This window comes from Pongo abelii, chromosome 13 (assembly GCF_028885655.2).
Source record: "Pongo abelii isolate AG06213 chromosome 13, NHGRI_mPonAbe1-v2.0_pri, whole genome shotgun sequence".
Lineage (NCBI taxonomy): Eukaryota > Metazoa > Chordata > Mammalia > Primates > Hominidae > Pongo > Pongo abelii.
The window spans coordinates 39,458,628-39,474,670 of NC_071998.2; the positions used below are offsets into that span (position 1 = coordinate 39,458,628).

At 41.2% G+C, this 16,043-nt stretch overlaps 1 protein-coding gene and 1 pseudogene across 9 annotated transcripts in view; one reads left to right on the forward strand and one right to left on the reverse strand.

The window, feature by feature from the left end:
• The window catches only part of ADAMTSL1 (ADAMTS like 1), a 1,026,435-nt gene that overhangs the window by 199,244 nt on the left and 811,148 nt on the right, over positions 1–16,043 (reverse strand). For all 9 annotated transcript variants that reach the window (XM_054521046.2, XM_054521045.2, XM_063713990.1 and 6 more), the window contains 2 exons: positions 13,035–13,336; positions 2,270–2,399 (listed from right to left, as the gene is read on the reverse strand). In XM_054521046.2, the coding sequence (XP_054377021.2) occupies positions 2,270–2,399; positions 13,035–13,336 (432 nt within the window). The remainder of the gene's footprint in view (positions 1–2,269; positions 2,400–13,034; positions 13,337–16,043) is intronic.
• Positions 5,413–6,393, forward strand: LOC100446859 (ras-related protein Rap-1b-like; annotated as a pseudogene).

Sequence of the window (16,043 nt, forward strand, 5' to 3'; positions counted from 1 at the left end):
GGGAAAACAACACACTATTATGCTCCTACCAAACACGTTTTATCTTCTGTATACATTGAACACCAAGAGAAGGGAAGGAGAGATTTTTCTCCGACATCAGAGTGAGATATTCCACAGGAAAGGCACCTCTATACATTTATTATTTTTAGGGGGAAAATCTATTTTGACTCTTGGATGAGATTAGGCCATTATACTTGGTCCCCTTTATTGTTGCAATTAGCAACCTTCTACAAATGTTTAAATGTGTATGGTTGACCCAAGAAACTCCTGGCTGTGCCCAGTGAGAGGTCTTGCCTGTTGGCTTGACAGTTGGCTGGTGGGAAATCAGAGAATTGAGTTTATCTGGAGCAAATGCAGCAATATTAAGCTCAACAACAGTTCTTGTCTGTGAGTCAACAAAAGGGTCACAGGATAACCTAACCTTTTGTAACTTAACCATAGTTAGTACTTTGAGAATGAGAAGTAACATCTCATGTCCTATTCGTTTTGGTGCTCAAAGAAGGGTTTAGGGACCACGAGTCCCAGCAGTTTTAGGCAAGTCCCAGGCACTGACTCCTCGGCACTGCCTCAGCATTTGGGTGTTGTTACAACACAGGAATGTGGTTAGAAAGACCCTTTTGCATGTTTTTCAAATAATGGCAAATAAGCAGAACAGAAATTACAGGAATGATTAGCACACAGCAGCAGGAGTAGCTGTTTAATGCTTCCGCCTACAAAATAAAGAATCATGGGACATGTGAGCAAGTCTTGGGACCTCAGATCATCAGGTACAACCAATTCACTTTGCAGATGTGGAAACATAAAGGGCAGACACCTCGCCCTAGGCCACAGAGCTAGTTGGTGACAGCAGGATGAGAAGCCAGGCCTCTTGGTTGCCTAACAAAGAACCTTGCAGGCTTTCCATGCTGAATCGATACTGCTACTTCCTAGATGACAGGACTGTAGTCAGATAGAAAAGTTGGTGCCCTTTGCCCACACATTTAGGCTCAACAACTAGAGAGCTGCGAAGTTAGGACAGAAATGTGGAACCAGGTGGGGCAGGGATAGAAAACAAGGTTACTCAGGATTTCATGTACGGGACCTGACTTTGACTCTATCTTGTTGACTGCTGTTCTCATGGGTGGGGTGCTTCTCCAAAGCAGTGGCTGACTGATTTTATGGTTGCCTTGGAGAATATGGCATGAGTTGCCCTCTTTACTTCTGTATTTGAAGAGGGGAATGCCCTGGTCCACCATTCAGATCATCATACAGAACAACTCTGGTGACTAGCAGGAGGAGTGTCACCACGGGATGTGCCTCCATCTGATTGGAGGAGGACTATGATCTGTACCCTCCAAGTCCCAAAGAAAGGAATCTAGCCAGCTGGGAAATAATACAAGCAGTGCATCATCGTGACCAGCAAACTATTGTTAATGCCTGACAGCAATACAGGTATTAATTACTTCTTACATGACACACTTTGCAGAAAGAGAAAAACTATCATTCAAAATCAGCATTCCCCCTTTTATCTAGGATCTGACCCTATTCAGCAACATTTCTTCATTCCATCAGCAGATTTGAAAGTCTGGATTTGGTTCTTAAATGTCTCCCTTCCAAACCCATAGATGAGATTTGCTCAAAAAGAAGTATCTAGAAGGCAAGTTTCTCAAGACACCATAAAATTGTAGGGACTGAAGCAGTGATTGGATTGATTAATTCAATCAAGGCTGTGACTCAGTGTTGGCTAATAATGAGACCCAGGCAGCGCTGAACAATGAAATGCTCTAATTGATTTTATGCATGTGGAATGACACACACACACCCCCAGAACATGCTATAATGAATCTGCATGCTGTGTGCATACAGATTTCACAGTGAATCAATTACACCACCCAGTTGCTTCAGGCCCTTATATTCTGCAATTCACAGACCAGTTCACTACTATGGTGTGAGTGCTTAGGACACAGGCTAAAAGGTGGCAGAGCCCATGAAGTCTGTGGTCACCTCATGTTCCCTTTAGGGGAAAGCAACTGCGTGGCATGCACACATACCAGCCATGCCACAGGCTCAAGTGAATGCACGGTATCTTCTAGATTCTGGCATGACCATTGATTGGGCTGGAATTCCAAAGCCCTGGTTTCAATTAAACTTAGATGGATTTGACTAAAAGTTTGAACTGATGCTAATTGGTTTTCAAAACACTGAGTAACAAACAAGTGTTTGCCCACTGAAAGATGCACCTAGTTCTGTACGTGACCCTGGACAGCAGGGCAGGCCACACATCCCTTACCTTGCTGGGCAGGGATCCAAATTGCAGGATTTCAGGAGCTGTGGGGGCCGGCGGCTGGTCACGCACAGGTTCTCCTCAGCAGGCTCCCGAGTCTGTTTGTTCAAGCAGCTCACCACAGCCTCCTGGACACCTGTGTACAAATCACATGGTCAGGCCAGAGTGCAAAGTGGATGTGTGTGGGGGGTGATGAAGTGTAGACAAGGCAGCTGGTGGGAGGTCCCTGTGATCTGTAGGACTCTCGCTGCATGTCAGAGATGGCAGTTTAAAGTCCAGGACTGCCAATCTTGTCAAGCATCACTTGAGCTGGGAGAAAGTATTCATAAGCTAGTTGCCTCTGTGAGCATGCTCCTTGAGGAGGGCGACTCCCCCACAGAAGAGAGGCTGCTACCTAGACTCTTGAAATGCTTAAAAAAATGCCACGAGGCTAATGCCACCAATGCTGGAACGTGATAATTCAATGAACAAGGAGCACTGGGTGACAAAAAAGGGGCCCAAGACCTTCACATCTTATATTTTAATTGAAAGGAGATCGTTGTATTTGGAAGGGAGGCCCAAGGCCATGTTTTATATCCAGAATTCTGTAAACTGCTGGTCTCTTGAGGTCTTGAATCTAGGACTCCAGTCTTTGCTGTTTGCCTTCTGATTCTGGGGTTCATTTCTTTTGTGACCTAGGGCAGCCTTGGAATTTGGAACAAAGAAAGAGACTAAGATGCATAATAACCACAGCCATGAAAAACAACCTTCCCACTGACACCCGCAGGCCCTGACTCAGAGCTAGTGAAACAGGAGTTTGAGCAGTGACTGGCACGAGGTTACTGGGAAGTTCTCCAAGGTGGTCTGCAGGGCCCTTGGGGAGACACTTATTTTTATTTTATTTAAAAATTTTTTTCAAGACAGAATCTTGCCCAGGCTGGAGTGTAGTGGCACTCAGCTCACTGCAACCTCTGCCTCCTGGGTTCAAGTGATTCTCCTGCCTCAGCCTCCCGAGTAGCTGGGATTACAGGCATGTGCCACCATGGCTGGCTAATTTTTGTATTTTTAGTAGAGATGGGGTTTCACCATGCTGGTCAGTCTGGTCTCGAACTCCTGACCTCAAGTAATCTGCCCACCTCGGCTTCCAAAAGTGCTGGGATTACAGGCGTGAGCCATTGCACCTGGTCCCTTGTGGAGACATTTAAATGAGCAATGTAATGACCAGACATTTCATTTTGATGGCCAGTCATAATAACAATAGCTAACATTTACAGGATGCCCATTATTAACCAGGTACCAAGGCTAAGAGCTTGGCATACATCATTCAGTCCTCTCAACAACTGCACAAAGTAAGCACTATTTTTATCCCCATTTTACAGATAAGAAAACAGGCTGGGAAGGGTGAAAAGACCTGCTTAAGTTCATACAGTTGTAAATGGTAAAGCTGAGGATGGCTGTGCCCTTAGTACTGACTGATAGACTTAATATTTAAAAATATTAAGAGGCTGTCATATCTGCTTCCCTGGAGATCTTTAGGAATAACCTAGGCATTTGTCTGGAATCATTTCAGCAGAGTTCAGTTTGAGTGAAGAGGCCAGACAGGACATTCTCACTAATTTGCCTTCAGCCATACATAGCTGTGTATATAAAGATACTTACATTTAAAGATACCTATCTACAGCTGGACATTTATATATAGTTATAGCAGAGTCTGGGACTATCCATGTAATTAGCAATATATATAAATATACACATATTGCCTTTCTTTATTTTCTGCATTGCTTCATCAGATACTACCTAGTATAGTACAGTTGACCCATCATGCTGCTCTCCTCCTACATATGCTGTGTTTCTCTAAGAAGTCATCAGCTCAATCATCAGTTAATACTTCCTAGGTTGATGTGACATTGATCTAGCCCAGTTAGGAAGACCATCATTTAAAAAGTGACTCAACTGGAGTCCAAATCACCTTTCTTCTTTGTGAGTCTGAGAAATTAAACATTTTTTTAAAAAAATGAACCACAAAGCCAGGCACAGTGGCTCATGCCTGTAATCCCAACACTTTGGGAGGCCAGGGTGGGCAGATGACCTGAAGTCAGGAGTTCAAGACCAGCCTGGCCAAAATGGTGAAATCCTGTCTCTACTAAAAATACAAAATTAGCCGGCTATGGTGGTGCACACCTGTAATCCCAGCTACTTGGGAAACCGAGGTAGGAGAATTGCTTAAACCTGGGAGGTGAAGGCTGCAGGGAGGTGAAGGCTGCAGTGAGCTGAGATCACACCATTGCACTCCAGCCTGGGTTAGAAAAGCAAAATTCCGCCTCAAAAATAAATAAATAAAAATAAAAATAAAAAAAGAATCACAATATTTACCCTGTGGCTGTGATGGTATCTTTATATTTTCTTTTTTCTAAATTGTTTATGAGCTTCAAAATTTAATTCAAATATATCATGGCCAGTTCAGGGTGGAGCATTTGAGATTTCTATTACACATTCAAATTATTCCATCATGTTCTGTAATGCTGACTGCAGGGTGTTCTCTTGGTTGTAGCTGGGATAAGCCATTTGAAATTCATGGTATGATGACACAGCCAAACACTTCATAAGAAACTGTTGATATAATCACTGATACTTCCCACTGGAATAGTCTAGTATTATTAACGTAGTGTTGAGAAGTCACTGGATGTAGCTTTCTATCCCATACAGAATCTAGAGCTGTGGTTATTTTAGAAATTAAAATTTTAACTCATTTACCTGTTTGGTAGTATTCAAGAGATTCTAAATGAGACTTTAAAATAAAACATATTTTGCCTTTACTCAGCTGTTGAAAACCTTATGAAATTGGGTCAATGATCCTGAGGCAGGAAGTGACCATGGGCTTGTCACATGTTTTACTTGAAAGTGACTGGATCAGGTGTGTGTGTGAAGGTGGGTAAATGATGTGACCTGTGTTTCCACTTTGTGAACTCCTTCTTGATAGAACTTAGGCCCTTCTGGACAATGCCAAACCTCGCCCAGAGTCAGGTGTGTAAACCAGCTGGAGCAGCGGTGGCAGCGGCAGGACTGCTGTGGTGCCAAGAGTAGCAACCCGGAGGGAGTGTGGGGGGTGACACTGGCTGTGGGAACCCGGTGACAGCGTGAGAGGCACTAGGTTTTGACAAGTTTGCATCATGCATGAGTATAAGCTAGTCATTCTTGGCCTAGGAGGTGCTGGAAAGTCTGCTTTGAACGTACAATTTGTTCAAGGAATTTTTGTTGAAAAATATGTCCTATGATAGAAGATTCTTATAGAAAGCAAGTTGAAGTAGATGCACAACAGTGTATGCTTGCAATCTTGGATACTGCAGGAACGGAACAATTTATAGCAAGGAGGGATTTGTACATGAGAAATGGACAAGGCTTTGCATTAGTTTATTCCATCACAGCACAGTCCACATTTAATGATTTGCAAGACTTGAGAGAACAGATTCTTCGAGTTAAAGACACTGATGATGTTCCAATGATTCTTGTTGGTAATAAGTATGACTTGGAAGATGAAAGAGTTGTAGGGAAGGAACAAGGTCAAAAATCTAGCAAGACAATGGAACAACTGTGCATTCTTAGATTCTTCTACAAAATCAAAAATAAATGTTAATGAGATCTTTTATGACCTGGTGCGGCAGATTAACAGAAAAACTCCAGTGCCTGGGAAGGCTCGCAAAAAGTCATCATGTCAGCTGCTTTAATGTACTAAGTGCATTGCAGCTCTGAGTCATGTCTGAAGAACCATTGTCCAATTCAACAGTGCCAGCATTCCAACTTTGTTAAACCTACCAACATCTTAAATAGACTTTCCTGTGGTGGTACCCTTTAAGAGCATATGAAAGCTACTATATCAGTTTGCACATTCTAATCACTTTCCAGTATCACAAGAGAGATTTTTACTTATATAATAGTCCTAGAGTATGCAGCTGGTGGAAGCAGAGACTACATCCAGTATTACTGCTAAGAGGCATTCTTCATCCACTGATGTTGTACATGTATGACAATGGTGTACTGTATACTCTAACCCTGCCTCATACTTTGTATTGGAGAGTACGATAATGTAAATCCTAAAAGCACCACTATTTTAGCATAATAAAAGAAAGTCCAAAGAGCTCCTATGTAGACTACTCTAGATAACTTTGCTTCTTTGATACTTGTAGTTTATTGTAATTTTTTTTAAAGAAGTTTAAGGTCATTATTACTGTAGAAAATAAGTGCTTTGATTAATACAGCTGTATAGTTTTAAAAATTTTTTAAAAAACCTATGGAGACAGTGATCTTGTCTTTAAAATATGATAGTCCTTTCAGTATAATGTCTTAAATACATTGCCTTTAATATTTGTTGGGAAGGAAATGTCCAGACTTTTCAAATTTCTTATTATATGTTTCCTTTTCTGTTTACATAAGGAACAATGTTTATAGTCATGTATACAGTGGGTGCCTACAACAAGAAGTGTATATTTTCAAACAATTTTTTAATGATTTAACAATTTTTGTAAATCATTTTCAGGCTTCTGCAGCTGTAGATTATCACTGTGAATTGCTTCCTTGCTCATGCATAAGTGTATTTGCAATACCAAATATACAGGTTTAGTATTTTTGCCTGTTAGTGATTGTTTCATATATGTAACATTTTGGTTGAGATTTTAAATGGTGGACGAGTACTGTGGGTGTGAATGTGGGAAGTAATTTTAATCATATGTAATTGGTCATAAGGCCTAATATGCAGTAACTATTGCTGTTTTGTTTAACAATGCCGTGTTGCTTTGTATGCACTAACGTTTGGATGTAAAGATTGTGTCTATCCAACAGGGGGCCACAGTATTTAAGTTGACCAACCTGGATATTAGCCCTTTGTCAGATGAGTAGGTTGCAAAAATTTTCTCCCATTTTGTAGGTTGCCTGTTCACTCTGATGGTAGTTTCTTTTGCTATGCAGAAGCTCTTTAGTTTAATTAGATCCCATTTGTCAATTTTGGCTTTTGTTGCCATTGCTTTTGGTGTTTTAGACATGAAGTCCTTGCCCATGCCTATGTCCTGAATGGTAATGCCTAGGTTTTCTTCTAGGGTTTTTATGGTTTTAGGTCTAAGGTTTAAGTCTTTAATCCATCTTGAATTAATTTTTGTATAAGGTGTAAGGAAGGGATCCAGTTTCAGCTTTCTACATATGGCTAGCCAGTTTTCCCAGCACCATTTATTAAATAGGGGATCCTTTCCCCATTGCTAGTTTTTCTCAGGTTTGTCAAAGATCAGATAGTTGTACATATGCGGTGTTATTTCTGAGGGCTCTGTTCTGTTCCATTGATCTATACGTCTGTTTTGGTACCAGTACCATGCTGTTTTGGTTACTGTAGCCTTGTAGTATAGTTTGAAGTCAGGTAGCGTGATGCCTCCAGCTTTGTTTTTTTGGCTTAGGATTGACTTGGCGATGTGGGCTCTTTTTTGGTTCCATATGAACTTTAAAGTAGTTTTTTCCAATTCTGTGAAGAAAGTCATTGGTAGCTTGATGGGGATGGCATTGAATCTATAAATTACCTTGGGCAGTATGGCCATTTTCACGATATTGATTCTTCCTACCCATGAGCATGGAATGTTCTTCCGTTTGTTTGTATCCTCTTTTATTTCATTGAGCAGTGGTTTGTAGTTCTCCTTGAAGAGGTCCTTCACGTCCCTTGTAAGTTGCATTCCTAGGTATTTTATTCTCTTTGAAGCAATTGTGAATGGGAGTTCACCATGATTTGGCTCTCTGTTTGTCTGTTATTGGCGTATAAGAATGCTTGTGATTTTTGTACATTGATTTTGTATCCTGAGACTTTGCTGAAGTTGCTTATCAGCTTAAGGAGATTTTGGGCTGAGACGATGGGGTTTTCTAGATATACAATCATGTCATCTGCAAACAGCGACAATTTGACTTCCTCTTTTCCTAATTGAATACCCTTGATTTCCTTCTCCTGCCTAATTGCCCTGGCCAGAACTTCCAACACTATGTTGAATAGGAGTGGTGAGAGAGGGCATCCCTGTCTTGTGCCAGTTTTCAAAGGGAATGCTTCCAGTTTTTGCCCATTCAGTATGATATTGGCTGTGGGTTTGTCATAGATAGCTCTTATTATCTATCCAGAATCTACAATGAACTCCAACAAATTTACAAGAAAAAAACAAACAACCCCATCAAAAAGTGGGCGAAGGACATGAACAGACACTTCTCAGAAGAAGACATTTATGCAGGCAAAAAACACATGAAAAAATACTCACCATCACTGGCCATCAGAGAAATGCAAATCAAAACCACAATGAGATACCATCTCACACCAGTTAGAATGGCAATCATTAAAAAGTCAGGCAACAACAGGTGCTGGAGAGGATGTGGAGAAATAGGAACACTTTTACACTGTTGGTGGGACTGTAAACTAGTTCAACCCTTGTGGAAGTCAGTGTGGCGATTCCTCAGGGATCTAGAACTAGAAATACCATTTGACCCAGCCATCCCATTACTGGGTATATACCCAAAGGACTATAAATCATGCTGCTATAAAGACACATGCACACGTATGTTTATTGTGGCACTATTCACAATAGCAAAGACTTGGAACCAACCCGAATGTCCAACAATGATAGACTGGATTAAGAAAGTGTGGTACATATACACCATGGAATACTATGCAGCCATAAAAAATGATGAGTTCATGTCCTTTGTAGGGACATGGATGAAATTGGAAATCATCATTCTCAGTAAACTATCGCAAGAACAAAAAACCAAACACCGCATGTTCTCACTCATAGGTGGGAATTGAACAATGAGAACACATGGACACAGGAAGGGGAACATCACACTCTGGGGACTGTTGTGGGGTGGGGGGAGGGGGGAGGGATAGCATTGGGAGATATACCTAATGCTAAATGACGAGTTAATGGGTGCAGCACACCAGCATGGCACATGTATACATATGTAACTAACCTGCACATTGTGCACATGTACCCTAAAACTTAAAGTATAATAATAATAAAAAAATAAAAATAAAAAAATAAATTGACCAGCCTAATGTTACAACTACTTTGAGGTGGCCAAATGTAAACTAAAAGCCTTAATTAAAATAGTTCAATTTTGTAAAAAAAAAAAAAAGAACTTAGGCCCTTCTAAGACTGCAAGGAATGGGGAAAGCAAGGGCTACATTTCTAGAAAGACACCAAGAATCTCCTCTCTTAGGTGTGTCAAACACAAATTTACATAACCCCAAACCAATAATCATAGCTGAAAGATTAAAATAACCCATGGGGTGATGAAGTGCTGAGACTAAGAAGCATTCCAGAGTTACTACATTCTAATCCTAAGTATTCTAAAACAAGGCTCTAGGCCTCCCCAATGCTGTGCGTTAAATCTCTGTTATCACAGGGACCAGTTGCCTCATCCTTCTTAGGTGGAGCCCAGCGTGGTGGGTGAAACTAAGGACAGAAGTTCTGTCATAATTAAGGAGTATCTGGGGCCAGCCCTGTGGTCAACACTCAATACATTTTTGTAGGATGAACAAATGCAATGGCTAAACGGCAGGGCATTCTAAGCACAGCATGCAATTGAGGCTGAGGGGAGGTGGGAATGGGATGCCTGGGGAGCATGAACCTGGAGTGACGGAGCCGCCCTGGAACTGGGAGTGTGGGAAGCTGGAGGAGGGAAAAACTCTGAGGGCTTCACCTTGGAGTTCACAGTAGAGTTGGCCCACGGGAGGCAGGCATGATGTGAGAAGTTAGCTCATCAAGTTTGTGCTCTTTCCAAAAGAGCTAATATATGCTCTTAGGAGGACATTGTAAACCGACAGAGAACATGTTTAAGCACAGTACTTGATGATTCTGGGTTTTCCTTTCTCGAAAGAAGCGAAAAGGAGAGAGGACTTGTAAGAAAAGGGGAACAACAGGTACAAGGCTTCATCTTCCATTTTTGCTGAAGTCAATGTCAAGTATTCCCCCAGCTAGATTTTAACGTGGATTTTACTGTCTAGGAGTTCAATACAGCAAAGTTCAATACAATAAAGCTGATCAGGCTCAAAGTTGTTTTCCTTGATAACACCTATCAGTTCACATGTGGGAAATTAAAATCTAACAAGGAAGTGATAGTGGGACACAGGATACAGATCTGCGCAGGTTAGGCTCGCATTCGATCTTCCAGAAAATGGGATTTTCAGTGTTTATATCTCCCAGAATAGTATAATTGTTACATGATATTTGATGACAGCTCAGGGAAACACAGCCACCAACTACAGACTAAATTACTAACTAGTTCCTTCTGGTTGCTACCTCTGCTAGGTGAAAGGTTACCTTTGTGTCTATCCAATTTCATCTCTTGAGATTACAAAAACAATAAAATTAGCCTGACTGGCTCTACAACCCAAAATTGATTTAAAATCTATTTGTTAATCCTGCACATTTTTGGTTGGCTTCAGAAGAAATAATTAAAAATATATATAACCTTGTAGGTTACATTTTGGTGAAAGATCAAAGTTGATAATACAGTAAAATGTTACTGCCGAACAAAGACTTGAAAATATACACGTCCTATATACCAAAATAATTTTTTAGTGCATATGGGCATCATATGGACCATATAACCCAAGCATATTTTCATCACTTTGGAATTTTTGACTCTAACTTATTAGGCATAAATATATTACCTTGGCACAGTGACATAACTGAAGGTAAGTATGTTCAGTTGTTGACATTTAAAGACCTAAGAAATTTCAGTAACTTTACCCTGCTTTGGATATAAAGGACGTACAATTTACGTTATATAAAAACTCTTAGTTTCTACAGGTAGAGATCAGTTGTATCTCAAATATCCAAATCTTATTTCTAAATCAGTATCTTCTAAAAACATTTTAAATTAAATACATTCCACATACACTCGACACTTCGAATTTTATACCCTTGGTTGGTCAGCAGAATGGTTAGACTCTTAAAGAAAAAGGTATCTGGTTATTTAGATATTCCATTACTGCGTCTATTTTTTCCATCTGTTCCTAAAGTTCCAGGCTTGACTGGTAACTGAGAACTATAACTGAGAGACCATAAATAATTTTTTAAAGCACATTTGTTTTAGACTAGAAATAATGATCATTCAATTCAGGTGATCATGGAAATTGGGGATGAAAGCACAACCATCTGAATGCTGAGTCATCTGCTATGTTGGAAAGAAGCAACTGTAGCCACTGGCTAACAGCCTTTCTACCTGATCTCTCAGCTCCTGCCCAGGCTCCAGAGATCACCAAAGCTTATTTAACACTTCTCTCTCATTAAGCGTGAAAGAAAAGACGTTCTCAAAGTGAGTGAAGAGTCCCATATGAACACAGTTACATTCACTGAGTTCCAGGAAACTGTCTTCCAGAATCATTTGGAAGAACTTAGGTTTTAACATACCAGGGCTCTCCATTAAAACACTTCAGAATTCCAGGGTTTGAAACTGGAAGATGTGGAAACAAACAAGAACCTCAAGGTCAGGACTACTAAACGCTTACTAAAAGACGTGCTGGAGAAAATTGATTCTTTGCTAGTACTTGTTCCACTATTCATTCCTTTTCAACTACATGTGAACAGTGTGGCACATTTATTCTTACGTTCTCAATCATGACAAAAGATGCATTTTCAAAGTTTCCAAAATGTCATGGTTTAGAAAACAGTTTTGGGAAATCATTTTAGTGCTTTTTTTTTTAGTGCTTAAAGATCATTAAGAATCTTTGCTAAGAAAACAGAATCTCAACATGCTCAAAGGGGTTACTAATAGCCACAGAAAGATCTGGCAAGAAATCACCTGGCGCTTCCTCATCCATTAAAATCTCTCTTGGGAGTAGATATACGAGATGGTGTCAATATGAATCTACTGTATTTTTAGAGTGGGAAGAAAGATCTTAATCTTGAAGAATCAATTGTTGATTTCAATGCCTTCCTCTGCCACTACAATCCTGTTCATAACATCTGAAAGAATCACTGAATCTACTGTTCTATCACCATAGAACACACCAAGGAGAACCAGATGGATATATGTGGAAACATTTAACATGAGTTAACTGATATTCATAATGAGAAAGCTTCAAGAATTCTCTAGCTGCTTAAAGAAGTGTGGTATGATGGAAAGACTCTAGACAGAGAAAGGAAAGCTTTGTCCTAGTCCCAGCTCTGTCGCTCACCAGCTGTATGATCTTGAACAAATCACTTTGTTTCTTTGATTCTTAGTTTTCTCATCTGTAAGATGGGGGTGGGGTCAGACTTTGATCTTTAAACTCCTTTCCAGCTCCAGGTAACCACTGTATCAATTACCTTTTAGACACCCTTCCTCGAGATGTAAACAGATATTACTTTGGGAAATCAGCTGAGTACATCGGAGGGACTCCGACTTGTTCTTGGATCTTGGTTCACATGGCATGCACTGAGGCAAGGGCAGAGATCAATAAAACAATGTTGAGAGCACGGCCAGGTCAGTGTCAACTGTGTTTCTCAGCCAGATACACGATGATATGTTGCAAGACATCAGAATGACAACCAAAAGCCAAAGCATTTGTTGTACTGGCCACTCACAGCTGACAGTCTGAGAGCCACTGGAGCCAAGAGACAAATACATCTGTGTTTCATTCAGTGTGCTTCACATTTAGAATGGCTGCCTCCCCTCCTCCTCCTGCTTATCATTCTTGGATTTGAGGCAGTCACATGATCCAGCTGCAGCAGGAAGAGAAGAGAGAGAAAAAGAGCAAGAAGATGGCGGGGATCTGAGCCAGAGCCCCCTTTCTTACCTCCTCCACAGGACTCGGAGCACTTGGTGAACCCCTCATACTCCCAGTCATACAGCTCGTCGAAATCCTGCAGGCCACCAAAGAGCCCATCTGTCTCGTCTGGGTTGAACTCAGGAATTTCCCCGCTGCATGGCCCTGCATAACAGGCACGCTGGGATGCTGGCTTGGGCCCTTCACACTCGTCAACAGGCAGGTCAGCCACGGACTGAGAGAAAGACAGGAGCACCTGGCACCTGACTATTCGCACCTGGGTCCCCACACCACAGGTGACTGTGCAGGCCGACCAGGCCTCTGGGATGAACCTGCAGTCGGCAAGCAAACAAGAGGACAGGATGAGAAGCCCCAGGCAGGAGGCCATGGGGGCTGTGAGGGGCTGCATCCCACCTGCCTCCAGTGCCCAGAGCTGTCCCAGGGGTGCTCAGGGCTCCTCCACCCTGTCCTGTGATGGCGCTTCAGTTTAGTTCATAAGCAATTTTGCCACTGTTTCTGGGTTGCTTGCTTCATGAATGTCACATGAACTCCCAGCTGCAAGACATTCCAGAGACCACCTGCTTGCTCCCTACTTTGCACCCACAGTGGTAGCTCTTCCAAGCAGGGAATTGGTGGTTTCTTCTCCTCACTCTAAATTCCAGTGAGACAGGAATTTGTTTTATAAGACCCCACTAATAAAATAGGATGCTGGAAAGAAGCCAGCCAGATCCTGTCAAACCAAGATGGCAATGAAAGCAACCTCTGGTTGTCCTTATTGTTCATTATACACTAATTATAATACATTCACATACTAAAAGACACTCCCACCAGTGCCATGACAGTTTACAAATGCCATTGCAATGTCTGGAAGTTACCCTATATGGTCTGAAAAGGGGAGGATCCTCAATTCCAGGAATTCTCCATTCCTTTCCTGGAAAACTCATGAATAATCTACCCCTAGTTTAGCATATGATCAAGAAATAACCACAAAAATAGCCAACCAGCAGCCCTCAGGGCTGCCCTGCCTATGGAGTAGCCACCCTTTTATTCCTTTACTTTAATAAACTTGCTTTCACTTTGCTCTGTCAGCTAGCTCTTGAATTCCTTCCTGCATGAAGCCAAGAACCCATGAGGTCCCACCCAGGCTGGACCTCAGTTTTGGGGTTTGCCCTGTGACACCATCACCTGTGCCTCTTGCAAGTTGCTGGCTATTCTCATAGCAGACTGATACTGATAACAAAATAAGCCCTTGGAGATATTTAGGGAAGTTTGTTTCTTTTTCAGTCTGGGTCTCATATTCTGTAACTTTCTTTGTTCAATATGCTTCCCAAGATTGATTTATATGTATAAGGAGGTATTTTTGTGTGTAAGTTTCCAAGAATGGTGCAAAGTCTTGTTCATTACCCATTCTTTGAATTAGTCTGAGCTCCAATTCTTTTTATGTCATAGAGAAAAGCTGTGCTACACATGTAAATCCACACATACCACTGTAAATGAGAGGTTTTGCATTCAGACAAGTGTGCTCAACATCCTCACACCCAGTCCCCCAAAACAAGCTACATTAGTAAGAACTTCTGAGTTTTTCTCTAGAACATAGAAAAATACCCAAATCTCCAAAAATGTCTTCCCATCTTCATTAATCAAACGTGGCCATAACTATAATGACCTTGAGAGGGGGCCTAGGAAAAAAAAAGCCCAGAAGCAACCACTAATAGTTTCAAAAAGTTAGTATAATTCAGACAAAAACTTTGGGATAATTTTTTTATTTTTCATTTTTCCGTGATCCTATTGCTTTCTCACAGGGAGTCATGCTGGGGAGGCATGCAAACCTGGCTCCTTAACCTTGACTTTGGCAGACAATGAAAGAACTGATAAGAAGGTTATAGCATTAAATGCTAGCAAGTGCAAATGGTTCAGATCTGGTTCAGGGAAATTGAAATTCTAATAGCAAACCAATCCAAATTTCCAAACTGGAAGGAACACAACAAAGATGTGTCCTGGGCCTAAGCCTGGCCTTCATGCGGAACAGGGGTGGTCTGCTCAGAAGATAAGACTTTCCCCAAAGCAGCACTGAGTGCTCTGAGGCATGGCAAGAGACCCTTTGAAAAAGGCCTGACCCCAGCTACCTTTGAAGAGTCATCCACTAGGAGAGAACAAAGGTCCCCATATAACCTTGTCAGGAAGGTGGATGAGGGTAGAATGACCACCCAGAATTATCCCAAGAAAATCTCATCACAATTTCACCTCCCTCTCACCCTTTTGACTTCTTTGTTCCACCTTTTGCACCTAGAGAACTTGGAAAAAAATGGTATCCTAAAAGATTAAAAAGTCTTCTTGCTTTAAATAATGCCCCCTGCAGGAGCTTTTTAGGAACATAAAACCAAAAGCTGCTATCAAAATCATTTTAACCCTTTTATTACACATCCACATCCACCTACCTGGCTCCTGTGACAAGAATCATAACAGATACACAAGCATTTAATTTTATCACACAGATGCAGACACAAAGGAAAATGCATGCTAAACTATTTTGTATGTAAGAAGACACAAAAACAAATGATTAGCCTGCTAACTTTGACAATGGTGTGATGAATAATACTTCTTTAATAGTGTGGTGCCAAACTTTGTTTTCGAATCAGAAAGACGGCAAGATCTCAAAAAGAACTGCACCCTACCAGCTTTTTCTGTGCAGTAAGGATTATGGTTCTGTTGCTTACAAAGAGCCCTCTTTAGGAACCATTATAACAGGGCAAGGGCTGGCAAGCTTTTTCTATAAAGGGCCAGATTGAAAATATTTTAGATTTTGTAGACTGCGTGAACTCTGTTGCAGCTACTCAACTCTGCCATTGTGGAATGAGATATGTAAACAAATTAGTGTGGCTGTGTTCCAATAAAACTTTAGTTTTAAAAAGGGGTTGATGGGATGCTGATGGAAGGGTCTGGATTTGGCCTGTGGACTGTAGTTTTCCAACCCCTGCTATACAAAAAAACATTTGGTAGAGATACAAACGCATTGAGATTCATAGATAATCCTCAAAC